The 23533-nt window shown below is 45.7% G+C and overlaps 2 protein-coding genes across 2 annotated transcripts in view; both read right to left on the bottom strand.

Annotated features, from left to right (window-relative positions):
* Positions 1-451: 451 nt before the first annotated feature.
* LOC120851444 (interferon regulatory factor 6-like) lies at positions 452-1965 on the bottom strand. The gene is given in 2 exon segments (XM_040224208.1): positions 452-702; positions 705-1965. Coding segments are annotated over 2 exon segments (1386 nt in total). The 5' UTR covers positions 1840-1965.
* Positions 1966-13393: 11428 nt separating this feature from the next.
* Positions 13394-23533, bottom strand: part of ST6GAL2 (ST6 beta-galactoside alpha-2,6-sialyltransferase 2) — a 31475-nt gene continuing 21335 nt past the window's right edge. The window contains exon 5 of the mRNA XM_040224207.1: positions 13394-18120. Within this exon, the coding sequence (XP_040080141.1) occupies positions 17867-18120 (254 nt within the window). The 3' untranslated portion in view covers positions 13394-17866. The remainder of the gene's footprint in view (positions 18121-23533) is intronic.

The raw sequence follows: 23533 nt of genomic DNA, 5'->3' as shown, positions 1-23533 counted from the left end.
AGGCAGAAGGGTTCTGTTCCAGGCAGTTTTGCCTTGTACAAATAGAATGAAGTCATCAAGTCAGAGTCTTAAAGATGGCATTATTTCAGGCATCATTCTAACTCCTTCACTTTACAGTAATGAATATGAAGCCCAGAGTTTAAATGACTTGGTTCAAGGTCACCCCATTGGAAGCAAGGCTGCAGTTAGAACCCTGTTGTCCAGACTCCAGGCTAAATCTCCTTCTATTGATACTACATTATACTACCTTGGGAGGTTTAAAGAAGAAGAGGAAAGTATGAAGGATGATTTTTTTCATAAATTCAATCAACTTTAAAAGTTAGACATACTTGGAGAGTCAGAGACTACTAGTATTGTTAGAAAGAAGAAAAAGGCTTGAAAGCTGGTTTAATCTGAAAAATAAAAAATATTCATGTACAATATTGTAAAAAAAGGAAGATGGTATTCATGATTACTGAGTTGGCAGCGCAGCGGGCAGTTGCATGCTGGGGGCGGGCTGCATAGGCTGCCAGCTTTCCTGGGTTTGCAGGATGTGGTACAGCTGCTTCAGCTGAGCAACGATGTTATCCTTGATGTCTGGAGTTGATATCTGCAGGTGGACACTGCCACTGTCAAAGGATCGTGTGAAGTCATCAGAAAACATCTCATAGATCATCCAAGCCACCACCAGAATGACCTGAACCAAGATGAATTTCCTTTCCTGGGGTTCCCATCTGGCCATTCTTCCCCAAAGCATAAGTAGATCTCAAATGGTGGCTGCTTCTCTATCTGTCCTTTCTGGTGGGCAATGAGATCACTCAGGAACGTTTCCAGACAAAACAGTTTGACTTTCTTTTGTCTCTCAATCAGGTTGGGGGCAACAAGTGATGGGGCACAGGGCCCAGACCAGTACACCTTGCACTGGCACAGCCTGATGGCATAGACGGCATGCCTGCTGACCTCCAGAATCAGTCCTCTATCCTTGACGTCTGGCAGCTTGCTGGTGAACAGCTTCTGCTTCTCATTGGTGATGTGTTCTGGCGCCAGGAACTTGACCTGTTCCAGGATGATGGGACTAAAGAGCTCCTCCTGGTCAGGCATGGGACCCAGGTCCCCACAGAAGAGCTGGCAGCCTTGGGGGTTGCTCACGGTCATCGTCTGCCCATACTCCTTCCCACGGTACTGAAACTTGATGTCCAGGTCAGTCCTTGGGAGTGAGCTGATCCACAGCTCTGGAGAGCTATAGAAAGGCTGTATAGGTGCCTGAGGCACTTCCATCTCCAGAGGTTCCGTTTTGGGCCACACTGCTTCAGGGTTGCAGTTGCCCACACTGGCTGGTGCTATGGGAGAACCACTGATGTTCAGGAAGGGGAAGGTGTCCTGGATGGGGACGTGGTGCTGTGACTGGTCCAGCTCATCTTCCTCATCTTCTTCATCCACATCATTTTCTTTCTCATCCCAAGGAGCAGACCCAGTGGATCCTGGGTTAATGGTCGAACCCTGGGGCTGGGGGATGTCACACACTTGATATGTCTTCACTGGGTTCATGGGCACCTCCTTGGTGCCATCATACATCAGGTTGAATTCTCTGCTCTTGTTGAGAGCACAGCAGAGCTGGGCCTTCCATTTAGCTGGGTCGGGGTCATCCACCCCTTCCTGGTACTTCCCTGTCTCCACAGCCCAGGCTTTGAAAATGGTGTTTTCCTCCTCTTGCTGGGGGCTGTGCCGGGTGGCATGTTTCCAGGGGATCTGGAAGCATTTAGAGTCCCTATGTAGCCAGATGAGCCCTGGGTACAGGCCACTATCCACTTGGGCCACCAGCCAGGGCTTCAGCCGAACTCTGCGGGGGTGGAGGGCCATGATATAGATGAGCAGGCAGTGTATCCACAGGAATCTGAGAGCTGGGCCTCAAGTCAGGTTCCTGTTCTCTGGGCCACCCAAAGGTTCTGTCTTCAATCCGGCTGCCAGAAGCGAACGTCTCTCTGAACCAAGTCCCCAGGTATGATCACCAGCCGCCACGGCGCTCCTCGACCCGTAGGGCGAGCAACGCCTCGCTGTGCGCTGTAGGGACTGGGGGCTCCTCTCCCTGCCCCACGCTGGCCCTCACCTGCCCGGCCCAGGTGAGCCTATGCAGGGTTTTCTCTAGTTTCAGGGAGTGGGAGACACTCTCTAGCTGCAGGGCCAGGGCTTCTCATTGCGGCGGCTTCTCGTTGCAGAGCACAGGCTCTAGGGTACACGGGCTTCAGTAGCTGCAGCCCATGGACTCTAGGGCACAGGCTCTGCAGTCGTGGCACATGGGCTTAGTTGCTCTGAGATCTTCCTGGACCAGGGATTGAACCCATGTCTTCTGCATTGGCAGGCAGATTCTTTACCACTGAGCCACCAGAAGTCCCTGAATAAAATAAATAATAATAATAATAAAAGAATGTCGGGCACTCCTTCTGTTTACTTCCAGAAAATTTCAAGGGTATGATTTTAACAATGCTCTGTTTTTCTTATTTTCTTTTCCTTTTAAAAAAACATGAACATAGCTAATAGTGGGTTGGAGAAGGAAATGGTAACCCACTCCAGTGTTCTTCCCTAGAGAATCCCATGGATGGAGAAGCCTGGTAGGCTACAGTCCACGGGGTCGCAAAGAGTTGGACACGACTAGGCAACTTCACTTTCACTTTTAAATTATTTCATTGTATCAAGTAAACATTCAGAACCAATGCCTGGGTGACGTGCTCCAGACAGTTTTAACAGGAAAGGCACCTGTATTTCAGTCCATCAGGGTGACCAGGTGTACTTTAGAGAATGATGGTGTTGCTTCTAAAGGCTGCCGTTTATTCCCCTGACAGCACAGATTCCTATTTTTATAATAAGAGTTTCCAACTGGTGGAGGCATTGTCTTGTCCAGATAACATTAATATATCATGAGAAAGTTCCAATGCTGGGAGTAAAGTGTCTAGTGGAAAGGGCACTTCTTAAATTTTTACAAAGTAGGGGAAAACTCTGGTTACCGAGGTGAGGCTCATGGTGGGTGGAACTCTTTGGGAAAAGAAAGATCTTGGGTTCCATGTTGATCTGTTAAAATAGTTCAATGGCATAGTCAAGAAGGAATTGAATAGATTCAACTAAAGTTAGAGATGAAGCTAAAGGGAAGAACAGCACCTAGACCATGGCAGTGATGTGATATGGATGGAACCACCCAGAGACAGAGTATAGAGTCATAGGTGAGGGCCAGCTTTGGAGGAGATCCAGAGTTTTATACAGAGCAGAGGAGGAATCAACCAACAGAGTCAGGTTGCAGGTACAATCAGAGTCAGGAAGAAGAGTCCTAGAGGGCTTCATGGAGGAGGTGGGAATTGACCTTGGTCTAGTGTGTGTGTGTGTATAGTTGCTCAGTTGCGTCTGACTCTTTGTGACCCCATGGACTGTAGCCCACCAGGCTCCTCTGTCCATGGGATTTTCCGTGGAGTGGGTTGCCATTTCCTTCTCCAGGGGATCTTCCCAATCCAGAGATTGAACTTGTGTTTCTTATGTCTCCTGTTTGGCAGGTGAGTTCTTTACCCTGTGCCACCTGGGATGCTCTCAGCTTGGTCTTAGTGGATGGTTAGTATCTGAGCACCTGGAGAGGAGAACAGAGGGAAGGCACTGGAGACATGGAATGAGATGAATAAAGCATGGAGGTGAGCAGGGGTCTATGCGCTTGTTTCAGGCAATCCTGATGAACCCAAGTGATGAATTCAGAACTGCTCCCTGTGGAGGAGTCACCTCCACCCCCCAGGAGCCCAGGCCTGGAGGCAGAGGACAGGCAACAGAGGAATGAGCTCAGCCCTGTTTCAGAGGAAAGGCTGATCCACAGCAGGGGGAGGGGGAGGCTGATGGGGAGGGCTCTGTGGACGGAGGGATGTTCAGTCAGGGACCGCGCCGGCAGATGAAGGCAGTGAAGGGTGGGGCGTGGGAACAGTGAGATCAGAGGCACAGAAGCCATCAGAGCTTAGCCCAGAGTGTGCACCACCCAGAGAAAGGCAGCTCCCCCTAGTCCCTCCCCAGGAGGCAGGTGGACAGAGGCCAAGCTGGAGACATGGGCTCAGCGCTGGGCTCGCACCTACATTTCATTAATCCTTAAATAGGTCAAATCCCTTTCCCACCGTCCATGGGGTTCATCGATTTTTGTGGTACAGAATTTCGCTGTGTTACAAAAAATCCATTTCCAATTTATAAGAGCAAGAGATGAAACAGCTGTTACTCAGCTTTTTTTTATTGACTGAGGAAGTGGAAAAAAAGAAAACGCTTCAGAAAACAGAAGAAGAGGAGGAAATTGCATGGATTCTTCAAACCATAGATCCCACAGACAAAATCTTTTCTCTATCTCCACTTTCCAAGTACTTGGTGGAGGGTCAGGGGGCGAGGTTTTGTCTGCTTCTATTTCATCTTTCCCAAGCCCGTTTGACTCGGATGCTAGAGGTGGGCTGAGTGGGTAATTTATGCTTTTGGAAGAACATCAAACAGATGCAAGTAGCTCATTCCATCCATCTCTGAAAGACAGGCAGTTAATTAGGATGGGCCTGCGGCTTTGATGTGAGGCAGAAGAATCATAAGGAGTTCAGAAGTTCTCAATTCAGAGACATTTTCAGAAGGAGAGCTAGCTCACAGTTGTGCTGTGATTCCAAATAGCAAAAAGAGCTGGACCATCCAGTCAACCAGATCTGAGAACCATGGCTTTAAGATGTGGGTAACTGCCTGAGTGCCCCTCCCTAAGGAAATGGCAACTCATGCCACTATTTTTGCCGGGAGAATCCCATGGACAGAGGAGCCTGGTGGGAGTCAATAGGGTTGCAAAGAGTTCGACATGACTGAAATGACTTAGCCCGCACGCACATAGCTGATTAACAACCTCGTGGTAGTTTCCGGTGAACAGCAAAGGGACTCAGCCACACATGTACAGAGACACAGGGATTTTAATGATGTTGCAACTTTGCCATCAGCTTGTAGTTTGAGGAACCTTGATTCTGTAAGCCCATCTTACAGTTAATCCTAGCCCGAGAGGAAAAACCTTCATTATGATCCCTAGAGTCTGGAATGTTGGAGCCTGAAGGCATTTGTTTCCCAGAGCCCACAGTCCTGGAGGAGCATTTGTCCTTTTTACTCACATACAGGACACCTGGCTGTTTGGGTTTTTCTGGTTTCCTAGTAATTCTGTATGAGTTTGAGTGCTGCCTTTTCCATTTCTACAGAAAAAGGCATTGATATTTCAGTAGAGGTGGCATTGAATCTGTAGATTGCTTTGAGAAGTGTTATCATCTTAGAATTTTGCTTCTGGAACATGTTTTTTTCAAGGTGTAAATTATTGAATTACTTGAGTTTTTAATTTCATGTTTCCATAAATACAGCTTCACACTGATGACTAATCTTTATCTACCAAGCAGCATGTTCAATGACACTGTCGACGTGTCAAGCACATGTAATAAGCTTCATAAGCTTCAAATGTCAGTTACTGCCGACATAAGTTACAGGGGAAAATCAACTCTCAAAACCTTCCGATAGAAGCAGAACATATTATGTCTTTAAAAATAGATGTCTTTTCACAATGGTTCAGAAATTTTCAAATGGAGAGAAGAAATTCAAAAAATTGTTTATGGAGGTGTCAGATGTTCATTAAATGTCATGTAAAATTAGCAGGATGGTAAATCTGATTCTGAAGCTCTGGAAAAAGTACAAGGAAATCTGTGTTTGGGAGGAAAGTATACAACCACACACACACACACACACACACACACACACACACACACTTGTATATGTACATGTGTATGTAAATTATATATGTAATTTATATAGTTATTTATATTGTATATGTAAATTATATGTATACATATATGTAATTTATACCTTGTATATGTAATTTATACCTTATCTCATTTCTGATTTTACAATAGCCAAAGTATTTTAGCTTTCCATCAGCCTACTCTGAAATTTTGAAGCAAATTGTAATTTATATTTATAATACTAACTTTAATAAATTTTCTAATTTTTCCATTTAATTTCTTACTTACAAAAATTTTTCTAATGAACATGATGTCAAATGATGTTATCAAAATATTTCAATAGTTGTGATTAAAAGAGGTTGCTAGAAAGATAACAGAAAAAAATCTTTGCTAGAAAATTGTCTCATTTTTGAAGAGCACTTTTGATTGCTTGGGGTACTAGTCAATCCTTGGTTGCAAGAGATAGAAACAAACTTAGGCAAGTTCATCAGAAGAGGAAGGATGTTGAGCTGTTGATGACAACAGTGAAGGGCTGAGAATCAGCCTTTTTTTAAAAAATTGGATGATAATTGCTTTACAATGTTGTATCAGTTTCTGCTGTACAACAGTGTGAATCAGGTACATGTGTATGTATATACCCCCTCCTTCTTGGACCTCCCTCTCATCCTCTTCCATCCCACCCTCTAGGTCATCACAGAGCACTGAGCTGAGCTCCCTGTGTTTTGCAGCAGCTTCCCACTAGTTATCTGTATGTATGTCAATGCTACTCCCTTGATTTGTCACACCCTCACCTTCCCCTGCTGTGTCCACAAGTTCATTCTCTACATCTGCGTCTCCATTTCTTCTCTGTAAATAGGTTCATCAGTACTATTTTTTTAGATTCCACATATATGCATTAATCAATAATTGAAAATGAAGCAACTGACAAAGGATTAATCTCCCATATTAATCTCAGAGAGCTCAGTATCAGGGATGTAGTCCTGAAAGAAGTAGGAGGTGGGGCTGTGGACGGAACCCAGCTCGGGGCCACTGGTGGCCTGGCCAAGATGCTGTCAGGGCTCATGTCTCAATGATCTTGTGGACTTTGTGCCACAAACGCAAACCTCAGAGTCCAGGGGGAGAACATGCAGTTGGGCAGTGCACGGGTGTGTGCCCACCCTCCTGGTTGTAGGCTGGGAGAGGAAGCATGCATTGTTGCCAGTTTTCCTACTGCTTCCCAAGAAGACTTGTAAGGAGGAATTCCTTCTGACTTGAAAGAATGTGTGAATCAGGTGGGCACATCCTCAAAACTGTGAGCTATTTCCTGCACCCACACCTTTGATTACTCAGCACCTGCCTAAACCTTCCTTCTAACCTCACACTTTTGAAGTGACAGCTCCCACCTGAAACAACATGGCCCTTCCCCACAGGATCCAGTCCAAGCCACCATCATTCAATCAACCAGCTCCAGGCATCTCAGGAGACACAGGGGTTTCTGCAGCAGTTGTAATGCCCTCGGAATATTCTGCAACTTATAGTCACAGTTTCAACATGAATATCACTAGAATACCCATTATGCCAGGGCTTCCCAAACTCCAGAACCTAGTTTCTGATAATCTGAGATGGGGCTGATGTAAGAATAATAGAAATAAAGTGCACAATAAATGCCATGTGTTTGAATCATCCCGAAACCATCCCTGTCCATGGAAAAATTGTCTTCCATGAAATTTGTCCCAGGGACCTCTGCCTCATACAATGTGGGGAAGAAGGCAAGGGAAGAGAAAGGAGACCATTGAAAATATGAACAGATGCTCCTCCGGGCAGGGAAGGAAACATGCACAGAGGCCACACTCCCATTCCATTTTCCCGGGGATAACTCAGCTTTTCATTTGCATCTCAGCCTCAGTAAACTGGCCCGTGTTCAGGTGTCACACAAGACGTGGCAGCTTAAGGACCAGGGGTTGTCTGGGCTCCATTCTCCTCTTCCTGCCCCCATAGTGTAACAGCTCCCACTGTCTCCTCCATGGCAGGACCATGGTACCCCAGCAGACTGCAACCTCTCTTCTCTGCTCACTTTTTTGGCCAAATGACCTGAGAACACAAATGGCCAAGATGTTGGTGACATTGCTGTGTCCCCCACTGGAAGCCTTCCTCTCTTGGTTAGGAAGCCTCCAAACAAGAAAAGCACTGGGACTTCCCTGGCAGGCCAGTTGCGAAGTCTCTGCACTTCCAGTGTAGAGGGGGTATGGGTATGATCCCTGATCGGAGAACTAATTCCACATGCCTCATGGTGTGGTCAAAAATAATGAATAAATAAAATTTTTAAAATGAAAGGTTTAAAAAGAAACAAACAAACAAAAAGCACTGAATTGCAGCAATCAGCAATAAAAATATTTCACCGGGTCTGTCAAGAAGGCCAAGCTTTATCTTGACTGTCTTACGGGCTCCAGTTAGGTTGAGAATTAAGTTGACAAACAGTAGGTTTACAGAATGGTGTGCAGATTCTTGGCCTTCCCTGATGGCTCAGACAGTAAAGAATACACCTGCAATGTGGGAGACCTGGGTTCAATCCCTGGGTTGGGAAAGTCCCCTGGAGGAAGGCATGGCAACCCACTCCAGTATTCTTTCCTGGAGAATCCCATGGACAGAGGAGCCTTGTGAGCTACAGTCCATGGGGTCACAAAGAGTTGGACACAACTGAGCAACTAAGCACAGCACACAACACAGTGCAGATTGTTGCTGGCACGTGGGAGCCTCCGGAGGCCTCGGTGCTCGAACAGCAGTTTGAACAGAGTTTCCGTCATGGGGAAGAAACTAAAATACTCAGAGGCTAAAGGAAGGTCAAGGTCAAACTTCATCAGAGTTTGTACAGATTTCTCTCCACCTCGACTCCCTTTCTCAGGGAATGGGAATGCTTCTTTTCTCCTAGAACCAGAGGGCATCATTCATAGCGGAGCTTCATTTCCTGCCTCCAGGAGGAAAATAGGTGATCTGAGCACACTTCTTGCACCTGCTGTCTTTCAGGTGCCTTTAGATCAAAATAATCCTTAAGCCAAAGTGGTCTGTTTGGAATGGCCTATTCTGCTAGCCTCAGACATGAGGCGTGATCATAAGATGGGTACCCTCATTTTCACCTTAGAACTATTTATTTTGGCCAAGGATGAGAAAGCACCACATACTGATGACTGGTTCACCACAAACATCAAAACCCTGGACAGCATCCCAAACTTGTGTTAGCACAAGTCTGTGTGCCCACACACAGTGAAGCAAATTGAAACATTGGAGTTTGGAGCAGAGGTTTGTTGCAGGGCCCTACAAGCAGAAGGGTGGTTCATGCCCTAAAAAGCCCCTAGCTCCCCCAAACTGCCTGAAGGCTTTCAGCAAAACACTTTTAAAAGCAGGTAAGGGAGAGGGTCTCAGGGTGTGTGATTAGCTCGCCCACAATCCTCTGATTGGCTGATGGGGAGGCTGCCGGTGGTGTCACAGGGTGAATATTGTCAGTCCTTAGGCTATAGGAGGACTGGGCTGTGTGTTCAGGGTCTCAAGTAGTTAACACCTTCCACTTAGTGCTCAGGAAACATGCATCAAATACTGCCGTCTATGTATTTCAGAGGAGCTGCAGCAGAGAATGTGGGGGAGGGGTTCTGTCCCCACCCCATCCCCAAGGCCCTATGAGTCCTACTCAGAACCTCCAGCCACTGCCCCTCATGTCCCCTGGACCACACTCAGACCTGAGATCACACACCCCTGCTGGGACACAAAGGGCTTGAACCTGGGTCTCCTGCATTGCAGGCAGATTCTTTACCACTGAGTCACCAGGGTAGAAAGGCTCAAAGCAGAAGCTCTGTGTTGTTCCTCCCACTCTGCAGGTCTGTCGGCCGGTTCCTCTGCTGGCTTCTCCTGGGTGGCTCCAGGGCTAAATGCAGCCGTGGAGTCACCCCGACTAGATAGCTTACCTCATCCCCATGTCTGATAGATGGTGTTAGGCCAATAGGCCCTGATGTTTCAAGAAAGAAGAAAAAATTTTCTTTCATATTTACCTGGGCTTCCTTATTTCATGCAAGAGGAGGATTCCTGTTGTACTTTGTTTAGAGAGAGTTGAAAACAAATCATCCCCACAAAGACATAGTTTCATTTTAGTTTAAAATTTAAACATCTGAAACGTCTGTGAAAAAGCAACCATCTGCTCTGTTTAGCATCCGTGAATGTCCTCTTCTATTAATTATTTAGATATATTAGACTGAGGAGATCAAAATATAAAAATAATAACAAGACCAGCAACGATTCATTTCGTTAGCTGTCAGACCCTATGCTAAATAATTTACACACACTGTCTAAATTAATCATTGCAATAATTCAATGAGTAGGTGCTGTTATGACCTCTTTTTTCACACATGAAGAAACAAACGTCAGAGAAAATAAATGCTGTATTCAAGGTTGCCTAGCTAGAGAGGAGGTAGGCACTGACCTGGCCTTTCTCATCAATAACATGATCCCGTGCTGTTGGTGGTGCCATTACAGGGTGCTGGGTGCTGAACTTGCCTGTATAGCAGTGAGCATCTGGGGGTTCTGATCCCCACCACATCTGGATCAATTAAATGAATAAAGCAAAGCAGGAGAGGGGTTCTCTTCTCTGACCAGCCACACTGTCGAAGCTCATCTTTTCCCACTAGACCACAAGATCTCCTGAATATTGTTAAAATTTGTTTTTTGTTGTTATGTTTATAGATCTTTTAAAAATATATTAAGTATCAGGATAAAGATAAGCTCCTCATTTTCTCACCATGCCCATGCAGAGATAATCACTAGTTCTAATTATTTGGGCACTTAAAATTATTTTTAAGTCACGTATGTATTTATGTATGATATAAAGGTCTTCCCTAGTGGCTCAGATGGTAAAGAATCTGCTTGACAATGCGGGAGCCGTGGTTTCTATCCCTGGGTCAGGAAGATCCCCTGGAGAAGGAAACGGCAACCCACTCTAGTATTCTTGCCTGGAGAGGCAAGTATACTGAGGAGCCTGGTGGGCTATAGTCATGGGGTCACAAACAGACAAGACTTAGTCACTAAACAATAACAGCAGCAGCCATCAAGTGCAGTGGTCTAGCGGGCCTAGTAGCTCAGAGGTGGGTGGGGAGGCCAGTAACACTGAAGCAGCACAACAAAGTGAACAAAGGCTGAAGGCCTAGAAGCTTGGATTAGATCTTGCTCCTGCAGCATATCAGTTTTCTATTTTTTTTTTAATTGCAGTATAGTTGCTTTACAATGTTGTGTTAGCTCCCGCTGTACAGTAAAGTGAATCAGCTATACATATACATATATCCCTTCCCTCTTCAGCTTCCCTCTCACCCCCAGCTTTCTCATTTTTGTTATTTTGCCTTCCAGTCTCTACAAATTCCCCTTATATCCATTGATTTTTCTGTTCCTTTGACTTTTGTGATCATTTCACATGTAGTGTCTCATTCTTCAAGGTGGTTTCTCCAGCACAACACCGAGGAGTTAGGATGGGAGCTGTGTATGTGTTGGGGGGAGTTTATGGGATGTTGGCTTTCTCTTTGCATATGAGACCTGCTCCTTCTACTGGGCTGTGACAAACACAGAGATGGGAAGTAGAAATTGCACTTGATACACGCAGTTCAGGGGTTTAGGAGTTTGGGGGGTATTTGAGCAGCAGGGTAGTGTCACAGGGAGAAAAGGCTCTAAAAAGCCTGACACAGGACTTCCCTGTTGGTCCAGTGGCTAAGACTCCACGCTCGCAGTGCAGGGGGCCCAGTTTCGATCCCTAGTCAAGGAACTAGATCCCACATGCCAATAACTAAGACTTCACATTCTGTGAGCATGCCACAACTAGGAACCAGGGCAACAAAATAAATATATAAAAATTGAAAAGAAAAAGAAAGCCTGACCTAAGAGTTCCAAGTAGAGGCTTTGAGTCAGATGGGTACTGCAAGCTGGACTCGATCACTTCCTGGCTGTGGGGTTGCAGGCTGGTGAATTAACCTCTGTAAGCCCAATATTCTTGAAGCTGATATTATAACTACCTTAGAAGGTGGTTTGGGAGGACCACCTGCCCGCCATTAACACAATGCTTGCCTAAACAAGCTCTTGTATTTTGTATCTAAAATTGAGACTCTGCAGATCCTTTCTGTAAAGAACCAGATAATACATATTTTAGGATCGGTGGCTATTAGGTCTCTGTAGCAACTATTCGATTCTGTATGGAGTAGCCATGGCTAAGACGTCAACACATGAGTATGGCTGCAGCCCAATAAAACTTTACTGACAAAGGAAGCTGTGGGCTATAGTTTGCCAACCCCTGCTCAGATGAAGGGTCAGGGAGGTTTGCTGCCAGAGGGCTTCCCTCCTGCCAGATTCTGTATACCTGGGGTTTTGTAAGCACAGCACAGAGCGCCCAGGGCTGTCTCCCCTGAGGCAGGTGGAGTTGGCCTCCTGCTCCCCACTCTTTGGCCTCATCTTTGTCCCAGGCCACCTCATCTCAGCATCCTTGCAGGGCCCCAGCTCTAGTCTTCCCAGATCAGGCCTGCATTTCAATGACCTGGAAGCTGGCATCTTGCACCTTGTGGGGAAAGAAAACTGATGGCGAGTTACAGTGTGGGTCCCCTGTGACTTAGCACATCACTCAGAGGGAATTCAGGGCCTCCCGGCTGCTCACATCAGTCCTCAGAGTCAACCCTGGACACTTCCCCTCCAGGATTCCTTCACATTCTAACCAGAAAATCTCTGGGAATTTCCTTCTGGGGGCCTAACTAACTGATTTCCCTTCATGAGGAAAGGGCAAAGACACTAAGGATAACGTGACATAGTAGTGGGTAAGGTGACTCCAGTGTCTCCAGGCCTCCCTCTGCTGCTGCTGCTGCTGCTGCTGCTGCTGCTAAGTCGCTTCAGTCGTGTCCGAATCTGTGCGACCCCAGAGACGGCAGCCCACCAGGCTCCCCCATCCCTGGGATTCTCCAGGCAAGAACACTGGAGTGGGTTGCCATTGCCTTCTCCAAGGCCTCCTTCTAATCATTCAATTATCATGTGTGCAGGCATCCTAAGTCGCTTAGTTGTGTCTAACTCTTTGCAACCTCATGGACTGTAGCCCACCAGGCTCCTGTGTCCATGGGATTCTCCAGGCAAGAATACTGGAGTGGGTTGCCATGCCCTCCTCCAGGGGATCTTCCCGACCCAGGGATCGAACCTGTGTCTCCTGTTTCCTGTATTGGCAGACAGGTTCTTTACCACTGAGTCACCTGCGAAGCCCTTATTTGTAGTCTCTAAGACTAAAAGCTCTGTCACGCTGGTGACAATAAATTAATCAATGTGCTGGCCTATAAGTAACATTAGGACCTCTATGCCTAATTTTGCCTTTTGTGCTGGAGGGCTTCCCTCCTGCCGGATTCTGTGCACTTGTGGTTTCCTGAGCATGGCACGGAATGCCTAGGGCTGTCCTTCCTCTGAATTTCATGCCCATTCTCCTGGTCTGGCAGGTAACCCTCAGGTAACTACCTGTTTCAGGCTGGGTGTGTCCAGGTTCAGAGTGGGAAGCCCTGCTGTTCTTACTCCTTTTACAATCTTCCAGTTAGATCTTGGCTCTGTGCCATTTTTTTTCTTGAGACGCCTCATGATTTTGCCCCTCATTCATTATTTTGTGCAACTTCTACAAATTAAAACAGAGACGCATCTAGACAAATGAAAACATGTTTTATTTACAGGGAAAAAAGTCTGTACATTGTGTACACATAAAAATATACAAAACCAAACTAGAAAATATCAAAGTGTTAAACTGTGTACAAACACGTTTAAAAGGTGACTCCTGGAAAACCTCAAGCCTTAATTCATGTTGAAGAGTACACATTTCATTTTAAAAAGTATCATACAAAAAATTCCCAAAGCTGTTAAAAAAGTTGACTGGTTTCCAAGGATTTTTTTTCCAAGAAAAATTTCACAAGGATTTTTATCTAGAGTATAACATGATGTGTGGTGTCATAAATGTTAGGTTTTAACAGTTCTGATGCAGTTAATTTGTGTGAAACCTAAGCTGGGAGACTATTTTCCATAGATCCAAATGAGCATTTCTTCCCCTAATCTTGCAAAAACCATGAATTCTAGATCAACTTCTCATCAAAGGTCAGAGTTCAATTAGGTTTCTGATGAGGACACAACCTTTAGGTTGTAGTTCTACCCTCAGAGCACCTTGTAAATATTTCTGCCATACTTTTTAATGTAGCCAGAAGGTGAGAGATATGAGTGCATGGGAAAACTGGATTTTTTTGTTTCACAGAAAGACATATAACATTTGCTTACTTCTCTTAAAAAACTGGTGCTTGTATAATTAAAGAAATTTATTGTCAAGGTTTTAGAAATAAAGTTTGATGAAAAAAAATGTTTAAAAGCAACCATGTATGTAGATATGTATATATACAATTATATAACTATATCTACATGCACACTTGTTATAACAAGAGTCAGAACTATATCAGTATCTTTCATTCCTTAAATTCCATTAGCCTGAGCTCACAGAGAAATTTTCTGTATTTCTTCTTACTAAAAGGCTTCAGTTACTTAATAAAGCAAGAATCAGAACTTATAATTTATTCCCTCAACCGATTAATATCTTTCATTTACCAGTTGTATAAATAATGCCTGAGAGACAGATACACAGACACATGCAGAATAATTTCATGATGGAAATATCCAGAGGATAACACACAAGTGTGAACTCAGGCACACTTTCCCTAAGCACTGAATGTCTACATACAACTGCCCTCACTGGCTGTGGAACCTCTGGGTAAGAGTCCTAAACGATCAGAAAGTGAGAAGTCGACATAGGCAATCTGGTTGAATATATTCAGACACTATGTGGCTTGCACACTCAGCCACGGGTTTCTTGGTCATCACCCTACCTCCTGGCTCTGCCTCTTGCCATAGTTAAGCGCAGTGGGACTGGGTCACTTTGGCCACCAGCCTCAACCATGCACGGTGCCTTGATCTCTAAGAGAAAGGCTGGAGAGGGTGCTTTCATCATGACGTCATCTGTGCGCATGGAATCCTCCATCACCTACCATCCCTCACGTGATCCTGACCCCACTCTATACCGCCAGACTGGACCTAATTAATTCTGTGGCTGTGAGCGTTCCTGCCCCTAAGGGACAGCCCACAACATCAGGAATTAATCTGTTCCAGCAGAAGGAACTGGCTCGTGGTCATGTAACAGAGTGACCCCGGGTGGCTTTAAACACTTACTTTCATTTCCCAGCTTTGAGAAGGCTGATCATTACCTAAGCATGGCTTTGTCTAGATGCTACAGCTACTGTGATGATGATACTGGGGAGCCCAGTGTTGATTAAAGGAGGGTGTGGGACATGTGGGGAGGGTGGGGCTGGGGTTCCCTGTGGCCTGCATACTGTGGACAATGACAGACCCTGGGACTAAAGTTGAACCAAAACCCCTCGCCATCCCTGACGGAGGAAGGTACTTATGTAATTCCTTCCTGTCCACCTGTGGGCCCTTCGCCCTTAAGGTGATGTGTAGGGCCAGCACTGGCATCCCTGGGGACAGCGAGGATGCTCTACCAATTAGACCCTCCCTTCATACCTGGGGAAGGGCTGGAGAGCCTCAAGGGGAGGACCTGGGACCTGGACGCGAGTGAGTTGTCATGTCTGGTCAACATTTCAGTGTGACAACAGCAACAACAAAAGATGGAATGAAGTTACCTCAATAAATGACGCAGTGTGACCTCCTTCAGTCCTGAGAGAGAAGAAAGGACCATCTAACGGCCTTGGTTTACGGAGCATCTCTTTACAGCAAGGGTGGACGTTCTGGAAGGGGTGAAGCCTGAAAGAAATGCAGCAGGCACCATTTCCTTTAATTCCTTCATGGAAAGGCCAGCTGCTTATTGCCTTGTGTGTATTTAGAGGGCTTAATCACTGTCTGCAGACATGAAGAGTCAACACATCAACTATAACTGCCTAATAGTTTCAAGGAGCTAAACAACTTAAACTCTTAAGCAGAAGAATGCCCAGCCTGCAATGTATGAATACTTGTACCATGCTGTCTCAGTGTTTTTAACAGACCCTGGTTCCCAAGAGTCTTTAAGGCCATAATAAATCCAAAACCTTTAATTAAATTTGCTTTATCCTCTTCAGTCTTTCTTATAATCTCTGTGAGCTAAGGGTACATTTTAAAAGTGCATGGGTTACAACAAAATGTATTTGGAGGCCTTTGAAGTGTTTTCTGGGGCTTCTGAACTTTATCTATGCTGACCCGCCAGCAAATTTCCTTCTGCCCAGTATTTCATGCCAGCAGAAGGGGCTGTTCTGGACACAAGGAGGCCCAGAGGGAAACCCAGAAGGAAGGTGAGTAAAGAAACTTCAGTGTCAGAGCCGTCTGAGGCCAGAGCCTGCACAGTCTGGGGAGGGCCCAGGGCGACTGGACTGGTCACCCTGCACCAGCCACTTCCCAGCGTCAGGACTCACTGGATACTGCACAGGGCTGTGTCCCTTCAGGAAACGAGGGAGAAAAGTGGCCTGCTCATGTCTGCTTGGATATTAGTTGGCAGGCTGGACAGAATTATCCACCCCTTATCATAAAGCTGGAAGTGAGGCTCTCACAGTAGGCTTATAGTGGATATTGTCACAATCAAAGCTTTTCAATGACCCCAAATTCACTGTGACAATAAGCCACAGGAGATGTCTGGGACTTGGTCCGATTTCTGCTGAGTAGACCGACCAGAGAGGCCAGTTTCTGTCAACTATTCTTGCTCAGGAAAAAAAATAATAAAGTCCTGGAACAAAAAAACCTTCTGTACTAAACTTTCCTGATGTTGACACACTTGTGGAGAACACACTTAATGAAGCTGTGACTGTTCTGGCCAAGAAGTTGTAACTGGACCGCTGAGATAGGTGTTGGGTATGGATTGAAATTGTACATTTAACTAAGGTATTCCATAATGTTTCTGGTTTACTACACTTATGGAAAAAAATTTTTTTGATGCTTTTGTGACAAAAATTGAGATTACAAAAAAATGAGCTGCTACAGCTAACATACTTGGCTGACTCTCCCCTCTCACTGTCTTTCCCTCTGAATCATGTACTTTTTTGTTGTTGTTGTTAAAGAGCAGTGCTTTCACGCAAATGTATTTAATTATATGGCTTTGTTATGTTACTGATGTACAAAGATCTGTGAAGATGATGGTGGAATTCCTAACCATCTGACTGTAGGAAGAATTAGCGGAAGTCAGTGTATCACTGTCAGGATCCCAACAGATGACATGAACCTGTGAGGAAAACACAGGGAAGAGACGGGTGTGCAGCCCTAGAAGCACAGGGGGACAGCTCTCGGCTGGAAGGACCGCCCGCACCACCACGGGGAGTCCTAATTGTCAGTGCCTGTAGACACGCAGGCTGTGTGGAGGGCTGGCGGGTACCAAGGCCAGAAGAGCTGGGGCCTGGGGCCGTGCTGCCCACGGCCACTTGCTGCCCCATTCCCTGCGCACCTGCCGCGATGTTCCCTCATGCCTGGGGATTCTAGTCAAGCAAGGAAACGCTGCAGGAGAGCAAAGTGCCTCCCCTGGGTGCTGCCCGGAGCTGGCTTCTTCCTGGACTATCCAGGAAGGGGGCTTCATGCTTTCAGAAATGTGTCCTGATACACAAACTGCAAAGCCTTCGGTGGCAGCTGGGAACAGAGGTGGAGAAAACTCCTCACAGGATATCCTGCGGGGTCTGCTGTTCCTATAAACAGGTCTGAGTGATAATCCAGATGTTCGTCATCAGCTCTGGGCTCTTTCACGACAAATGACACACAAATGACACAGCAGGTGTGTCAGGTACTGTCCCGAGGCGAGGCTGCTTCCAGGTACAAACCACGTCATCCATCAGCTGTGCCAGCTAAAAGGAAAGACCAACATTCTGGAGCTAGTTATCCATTTCTTACACATTTTTTTTCCCCCTAGCTATCCTTGAAAAATTTTCTTTTGTATCTTTCTGGAGTCTGTTTCTTTGAATTCCATTTCTATGTTCTGAACAGTCGGACACACTCAATGGCTTAGAAAGGGAAGGATCCCCGTGGTCAGCACAAAGTCACAGCTGCAGACACGAGGTCACGCCGCCTCCAGGGTGCCTTCCAGCATCTCCGGGATGCAGAGCCCGGCCGGCCCCTCAGGCACCTGGCGGGCAGCGCACGGCCTGCAACCCGGGCAGCACGACCTTGCCTTTGCGGTGCAGGTCACCATGGGCGCCCACGTTGAGCCGCTGCACCAGCAGCTTCTCGTAGAGCAGCGGGTGGTAGGCGCCCAGTGTGCAGGCGGCGTCATGGTAGGGCTCGTGGTAGTGACAGAGGTCTGTCTGCCGCACTGATGGGACGTATTCATACACGTGCACCTCGCCACAAAGGTTCATCATCAGCAGGATGCCTGGTGGGGGAGGGGGAAGCAGAGCCGTGAGCAACTCGGGGACGGGGAGGCGTCAGTCCTCAAGGGTGGCGGATTCCACTGTCGTTTCTTCCTTGTCTACGTGTCTCTCTGTTCTAACCATGTATCTGCTTAGAGTCACTTTCCCACCAGAGAGCAGAGGATTTGAGAGTTAGGGCTGAGTCACTTATCCATCTTCTTGTCATTAATGGCATGCACAGTATTGGTGGAGAGCTAAGGATCCATGTTTGTTGAATGACTATATGACCTATTTTCTTTTTTTTTTAATTTTAAATTTATTTTTTAAATGAAGGATAATTTGCTTTACAGAATTGTGTTGGTTTCTGCTCAACGTCAACACGAGTCAGCCATAAATATATATATGTCCCCTCTCTCTTGAACTTCTCTCCCACCTTCCTTCCCATCCCACCCCTCTAGGTTGTCAGAGTCTTGGTTTGAGTTCCCTGAGTCCTATATGACCTACTTTCTTAAGGAGAAGTAATGGGGGGCATCTTTAGATGGGGAGGAGGGTCACAATTGGGGCAGGAGATACCTGCTCTGTGCCCCCTGCCTTGTCGGCTTCACCTTGTGACTCTAGCTTCCAGTGAGTGACATGTGTGAGGTCTGGGGACCGGGGCCATGCTAAGACACGATGCTATTACACATTCACCCATCCAGCTGACCCTGGGGACCTGGGAATGAGAGAAGAAAAGACCAAGCAATCAAACTTAAGCAGAGGACAGCTGGGGCCAGATCTGCATCCCCGAGTCCAAATATACTATCTCATTCCACACCCAGGTCTACCTGATTTACAACAGGAGGACCGTGATGTAACAAAGAAATGCATGTAATGTGAAAAAAAAATTATTATAAAATTGTTAAAAGGAAAGAGATGGAGACACAGAGTTCAAGATTCATATTAAAAGTGTCTTTCTCACTGGAATTATCCGTTTTAAAGTTTCTTTGATTTCTTTTTTATTTTTAATATTTCAAATAGCTATAAAACTGCATCATAAGAGGAAGTCTCATCTGGATCTATGCTAAAGAGAGGTATTTTCCGAGCTCTGTTATTTTCCCCGTCACCTCTGTTAACACTCTTTACACTTGATCTTAGCTGAAAGGGCGAGAAGTGATGTAGTAACACCTTTTAAACTTAAAATTATGTGTGTGTGTGTGCTAAGTCACTCAGTCGTGTCTGATTCTGTGACCCTATGGACTCCAGCCTGCCAGGCTCCTTGGTCTGTGGGATTCTCTAGGCAAGAATACTGGAGTAGGTTGCCATTTCCTTCTCCCTTTTAGGAAAGGATAATCCTCGTTATGAAAAAGATATGAAATCACACAGTGAGTTCCTGTTACAGACAAGGCTGGTCTGCAGAGGACAAGCATATTTCTAAGTAATCAACTGTGTTTGCAGCATCAAAATGCTCACAAATGGGGAAAGTCCAGCACAAGGGCCTGGGGAAGCAGTGGGAAGGGCTTGGGGATGCAGAGAAAGGTTCCTGGGGGAGATGAGGGCTGAATCTGTAGGCACCACCTGGGGGGAGGGGGAGGGGAGACAGGATGATAGAGAGGACCCGGTGTCCTGTTCAGAAGACATCAGGACGTGCCTTGACGGCCATGAAGCTGCTTTCGGCTGTGAGTAAACACTGCTCCTTACAGGAGACATGGAGATTCTTCAGGTCGGCTTCTAGGAAGTCAAGCTGTTCCCAAGAGCTATGTGGAAACATCAAGTCCCAGCTCAGTCCCCCTCCTTCCTCCCAGCTCTGCTGGCTCCCTCCTCCCCTCCCCCTTCCACGAGTCCCTCAGTGTGACCCAGATCCAGGTAGAGCCAGAGAGAACCAAGGACCAGTGCCTTCACATATATAAATATATTTTAAAACAACTCTTAGAGCTTCAGGAATACAGAAATTTGCTAGATATTTCATGGCCATCCCAACTGAAGGCCGACAGAGGTTTAGAAGTAGGGTCCTTATCTTGAGTTATCTGCATTCTTCCTCCTGGTTTTTGCATCTCATTTTGTGTTCTTGTATGAACTTGCCTCCCTGGTGGCTCAGGTGGTAACCAGGCCTCCTCCAATGCAGGAGACCCAGGTTCAGTCCCTGGTCTGGAATATCCCCTGCTGCTGCTAAGTCGCTTCGGTCGTGGCCAACTCTGTGCGACCGCATAGACGGCAGCCCACCAGTCTCCCCCGTCCCTGGGATTCTCCAGGCAAAAACATTGGAGTGGGTTGCCATTTCCTTCTCCAATGCATGAAAGTGAAAAGTCAAAGTGAAGTCGCTGAGTCGTGTCCAACTCTCAGCGACCCCATGGACTGCAGCCTACCAGGCTCCTCCATCCATGGGATTTTCCAGGCAAGAGGACTGGAGTGGGGTGCCATTGCCTTCTCCTGGAGAAGGGAATAGCAACCCACCGCAGTTTTCTTGCCTGGAGAATTCCTTGGACAGAGGAGCCTGGCTGTAGTCCATGGGGTCACAAAAGGGTCAGCCATGACTGAACGACTAACACAGACACACATATGAACTTGTGAGTTCCTGTAACCACAAGCCTTGGTCCAGAGCATTCTAAAATTTAAGTTAGGGCCGATTCTGCCCCAAGTGTTTAGCTGACAGGCATTTGTAGCGCTGATATCAAATCGTCAGGGCTACACCTTCAAAGGGAAGGAAAAATCAGTTTGCAACTTGTAGGGTATATGTGAAGGGTGGACAAGATTTAGAAAACCAAGTGGAGAATATTTTTAATTATTTAAAAATTTTTCAGATATCATGGTCATTTCATTTAGCATATGTATACTCTGCTTTTTAATTTACCAAGCCGATATTACACATAAATTTGAGTTTAAATTTAAACTGTGTCATATAATAAATACTGAACATCATTATGAAATGTGGTTAAATCTGCACATCACTTTTCACAGGAGTTTAGAGTACTTAGACACACATAAAATCCTGAAATGAAACTTCTGCATGTGTTGCAAAGAGGAAGTGGGTGGACCATGATGTCTGGACAGCCCTGGCCCAGCTGGGGGCTCGAGTTGGGAGATGGGGTGTGAGGAGGAAAGACTGCAGGAGGTGGGGTTGGGACCACACTGGGAGGGACCAGGCCGTTAGGCACTGTTGGAAGCCTCTTCAGTTAAACTCACTCTGTATTCAACTGGGCACAGGCTGAGGACTGGGATTTATAAAAAGTTTCTTTAAGGAAAAAAAGTAGGGTTTACCCTGGTGGTCTAGTGGTTAAGAATCTGCCTGCCAATGTAGGGGACACAGGTTTGATTCCTGGTCCAGTAAGATCCCACATACCATGGGGCAACTAAGCCTGTGCACCACAACTATTGAGCCTGTTCTCTAAAGCCTGTGAGCCGCAACAAGAGAAGCCACTGCAATGAGAAGCCCGAGCGCCACAACTAGAGACTAGCCCCTGCTCGTTGCAACTAGAGAAAGCCTGAGTGCAGCAATGAAGACCCAGCACAGCCAAAAAATCAATACATAAATCTTAAAAAAGAAAAAAGTAAAATAAAGAACGAATGTTTACATTTAAAAACAGGTGGCAGGCCCATGACCTACCATCCTGAGGATGACTGAAGAGAGTGTCTTCACTATGGTCTGAGACAAACGCCTGCACTGCCAGCAGCATCTCTTCTGGCCTGCGGTGATGCTGCTCTATCACCATGGTGACGTCAACACCAACAACACGTGGTCCACAGACATTTTCTCTGCGCTATGTTGACCAGGGACCGGGTCTGAGTTCCCCAGCCTGCCTCTGGGTTTGATGACTTGCCAGAGGGACCTACAGGACCCAGCAGAGAGTCAGTGATTTATTACAAACCTGGCTCACACTGTCCAGACTCCAGAAGGATGCAGGTGCTGGGAAGAGGCCCCACTGCTGCATGAGCATCTGGGCACAGTGACCCACCCTGTCAGAAGGGAGGGTCTCCCCAAACCCAGGCTCCCAGAAGCCAGCCAAGGGTCAACCCTGCAGGCAGGGGTCCCTGGTGGTCAGCAGGCAGGCCAGCGGGGCTGCAGCCTGTCTGCACAGATACCCTGTATGTCTAAACTCACAGCATCACATTGTTCCTCATCATTCCCCCAAGTCATACCCATATGGGGAATTCACATCTGGCTACACTAAAAAAATTTTTTTTCATTTCCTTTCTTAGGACTGCTCAGGATTACCCCCAGAGCAAAAATGGATACAAATCATCTCATGCTATTTTATTCAGTAAAGAATTTTTAGAAAAATCACTTAAGGAACTTTTATGTTACATAATTTCATTTATGGACTATCCAAAAGGAACTGCTTTCAGCACTAATAAAATTTTACTGCTTTCAGTGTGGAGCCAGACTTTTTGATAAGTGGATCAATATTTAGACACTTTTTAATGTATTTTTCCAAACCAATCAAATGGGCATGCAGGCAGTTCCTAAAAATCTTTGAACATAATTCATGTTAAGTTTTTTGGCCAGGTTTTACAAATGAGTAGGGATTCATTTGAAGAAAAAAAAAGTGCAAATTTTTCTGGGCAATTATGACTCAAGAGCCATTCATTTGTCAAATTACAGGTTTTAAAATATTGTATAATTCAATATAATTATCTAACCAATTAAAAAGCATTTCCACTGGTCTTAATAAAATGTCATAGTCTATGACTCAGCTTAACAAGCAGTATGTACATTTATTTATTTTTCCAAAACCTGGATAAAAAGCAAACTTCCACCTGCATGTTTGCATGTTGTGTTCAGACGACCACAAATTCTGAATAAACAAGGGTTTCCTATAAAAACTCTACTTTTGGGGCTTCTTTGGTGTTCAGTGGTTGACAATCTGCCTTTCAATGCAGGGGACGCTGGTTCAGTACCTGCGTGGGGAACTAAGAGTCCACATAATCAACTAAGCCCACTCCACATCCACAACTAGAGAGCCCACACCCTGCAACAAAGACTCAGCCCAGTGCAACCAAAAAAAAAAAAAAAGAAACCCAAACCTCTACTTTGCAGATATATAAGATGTGTTTGATGTGTTAGAGTCTAACAGAACTTAATCATTTAGACTTTAATTGTGATCACACCAAGTTATCTTATTTTGCACTTGGAAAAATATTTAAAATGATACCCCAAATTGTTAACAATAACAGAATTTTCTCCTTGATGAATGTATCTTTTTAACATGGGGCAAAATAAGCTATGGACATAAATAGAACCTAATGCAAGTAATGGGAAAAATATAGGCTCTCATCAATTTCAGGTAACACTTGAACATAATTCACATGTCAGGTAAATGATAAATTTCTGAGAATATCCAATAAACCCTGCAAAACATGTTTCTGAATGAGGGGTGAGGGTGAAAAGTTAAGGGTATTGAATGTGCTGGTCTAATGGAAATGTAGTAGCTATTCTGTGGTTTCTCCATAAATTCATCATAA

This window comes from Oryx dammah, unplaced genomic scaffold (genome assembly GCF_014754425.2).
Source record: "Oryx dammah isolate SB20612 unplaced genomic scaffold, SCBI_Odam_1.1 HiC_scaffold_25, whole genome shotgun sequence".
Lineage (NCBI taxonomy): Eukaryota > Metazoa > Chordata > Mammalia > Artiodactyla > Bovidae > Oryx > Oryx dammah.
The sequence above is the reverse complement of the archived record's forward strand: the minus strand, read 5'-3'. Positions and strand labels throughout refer to the sequence as shown.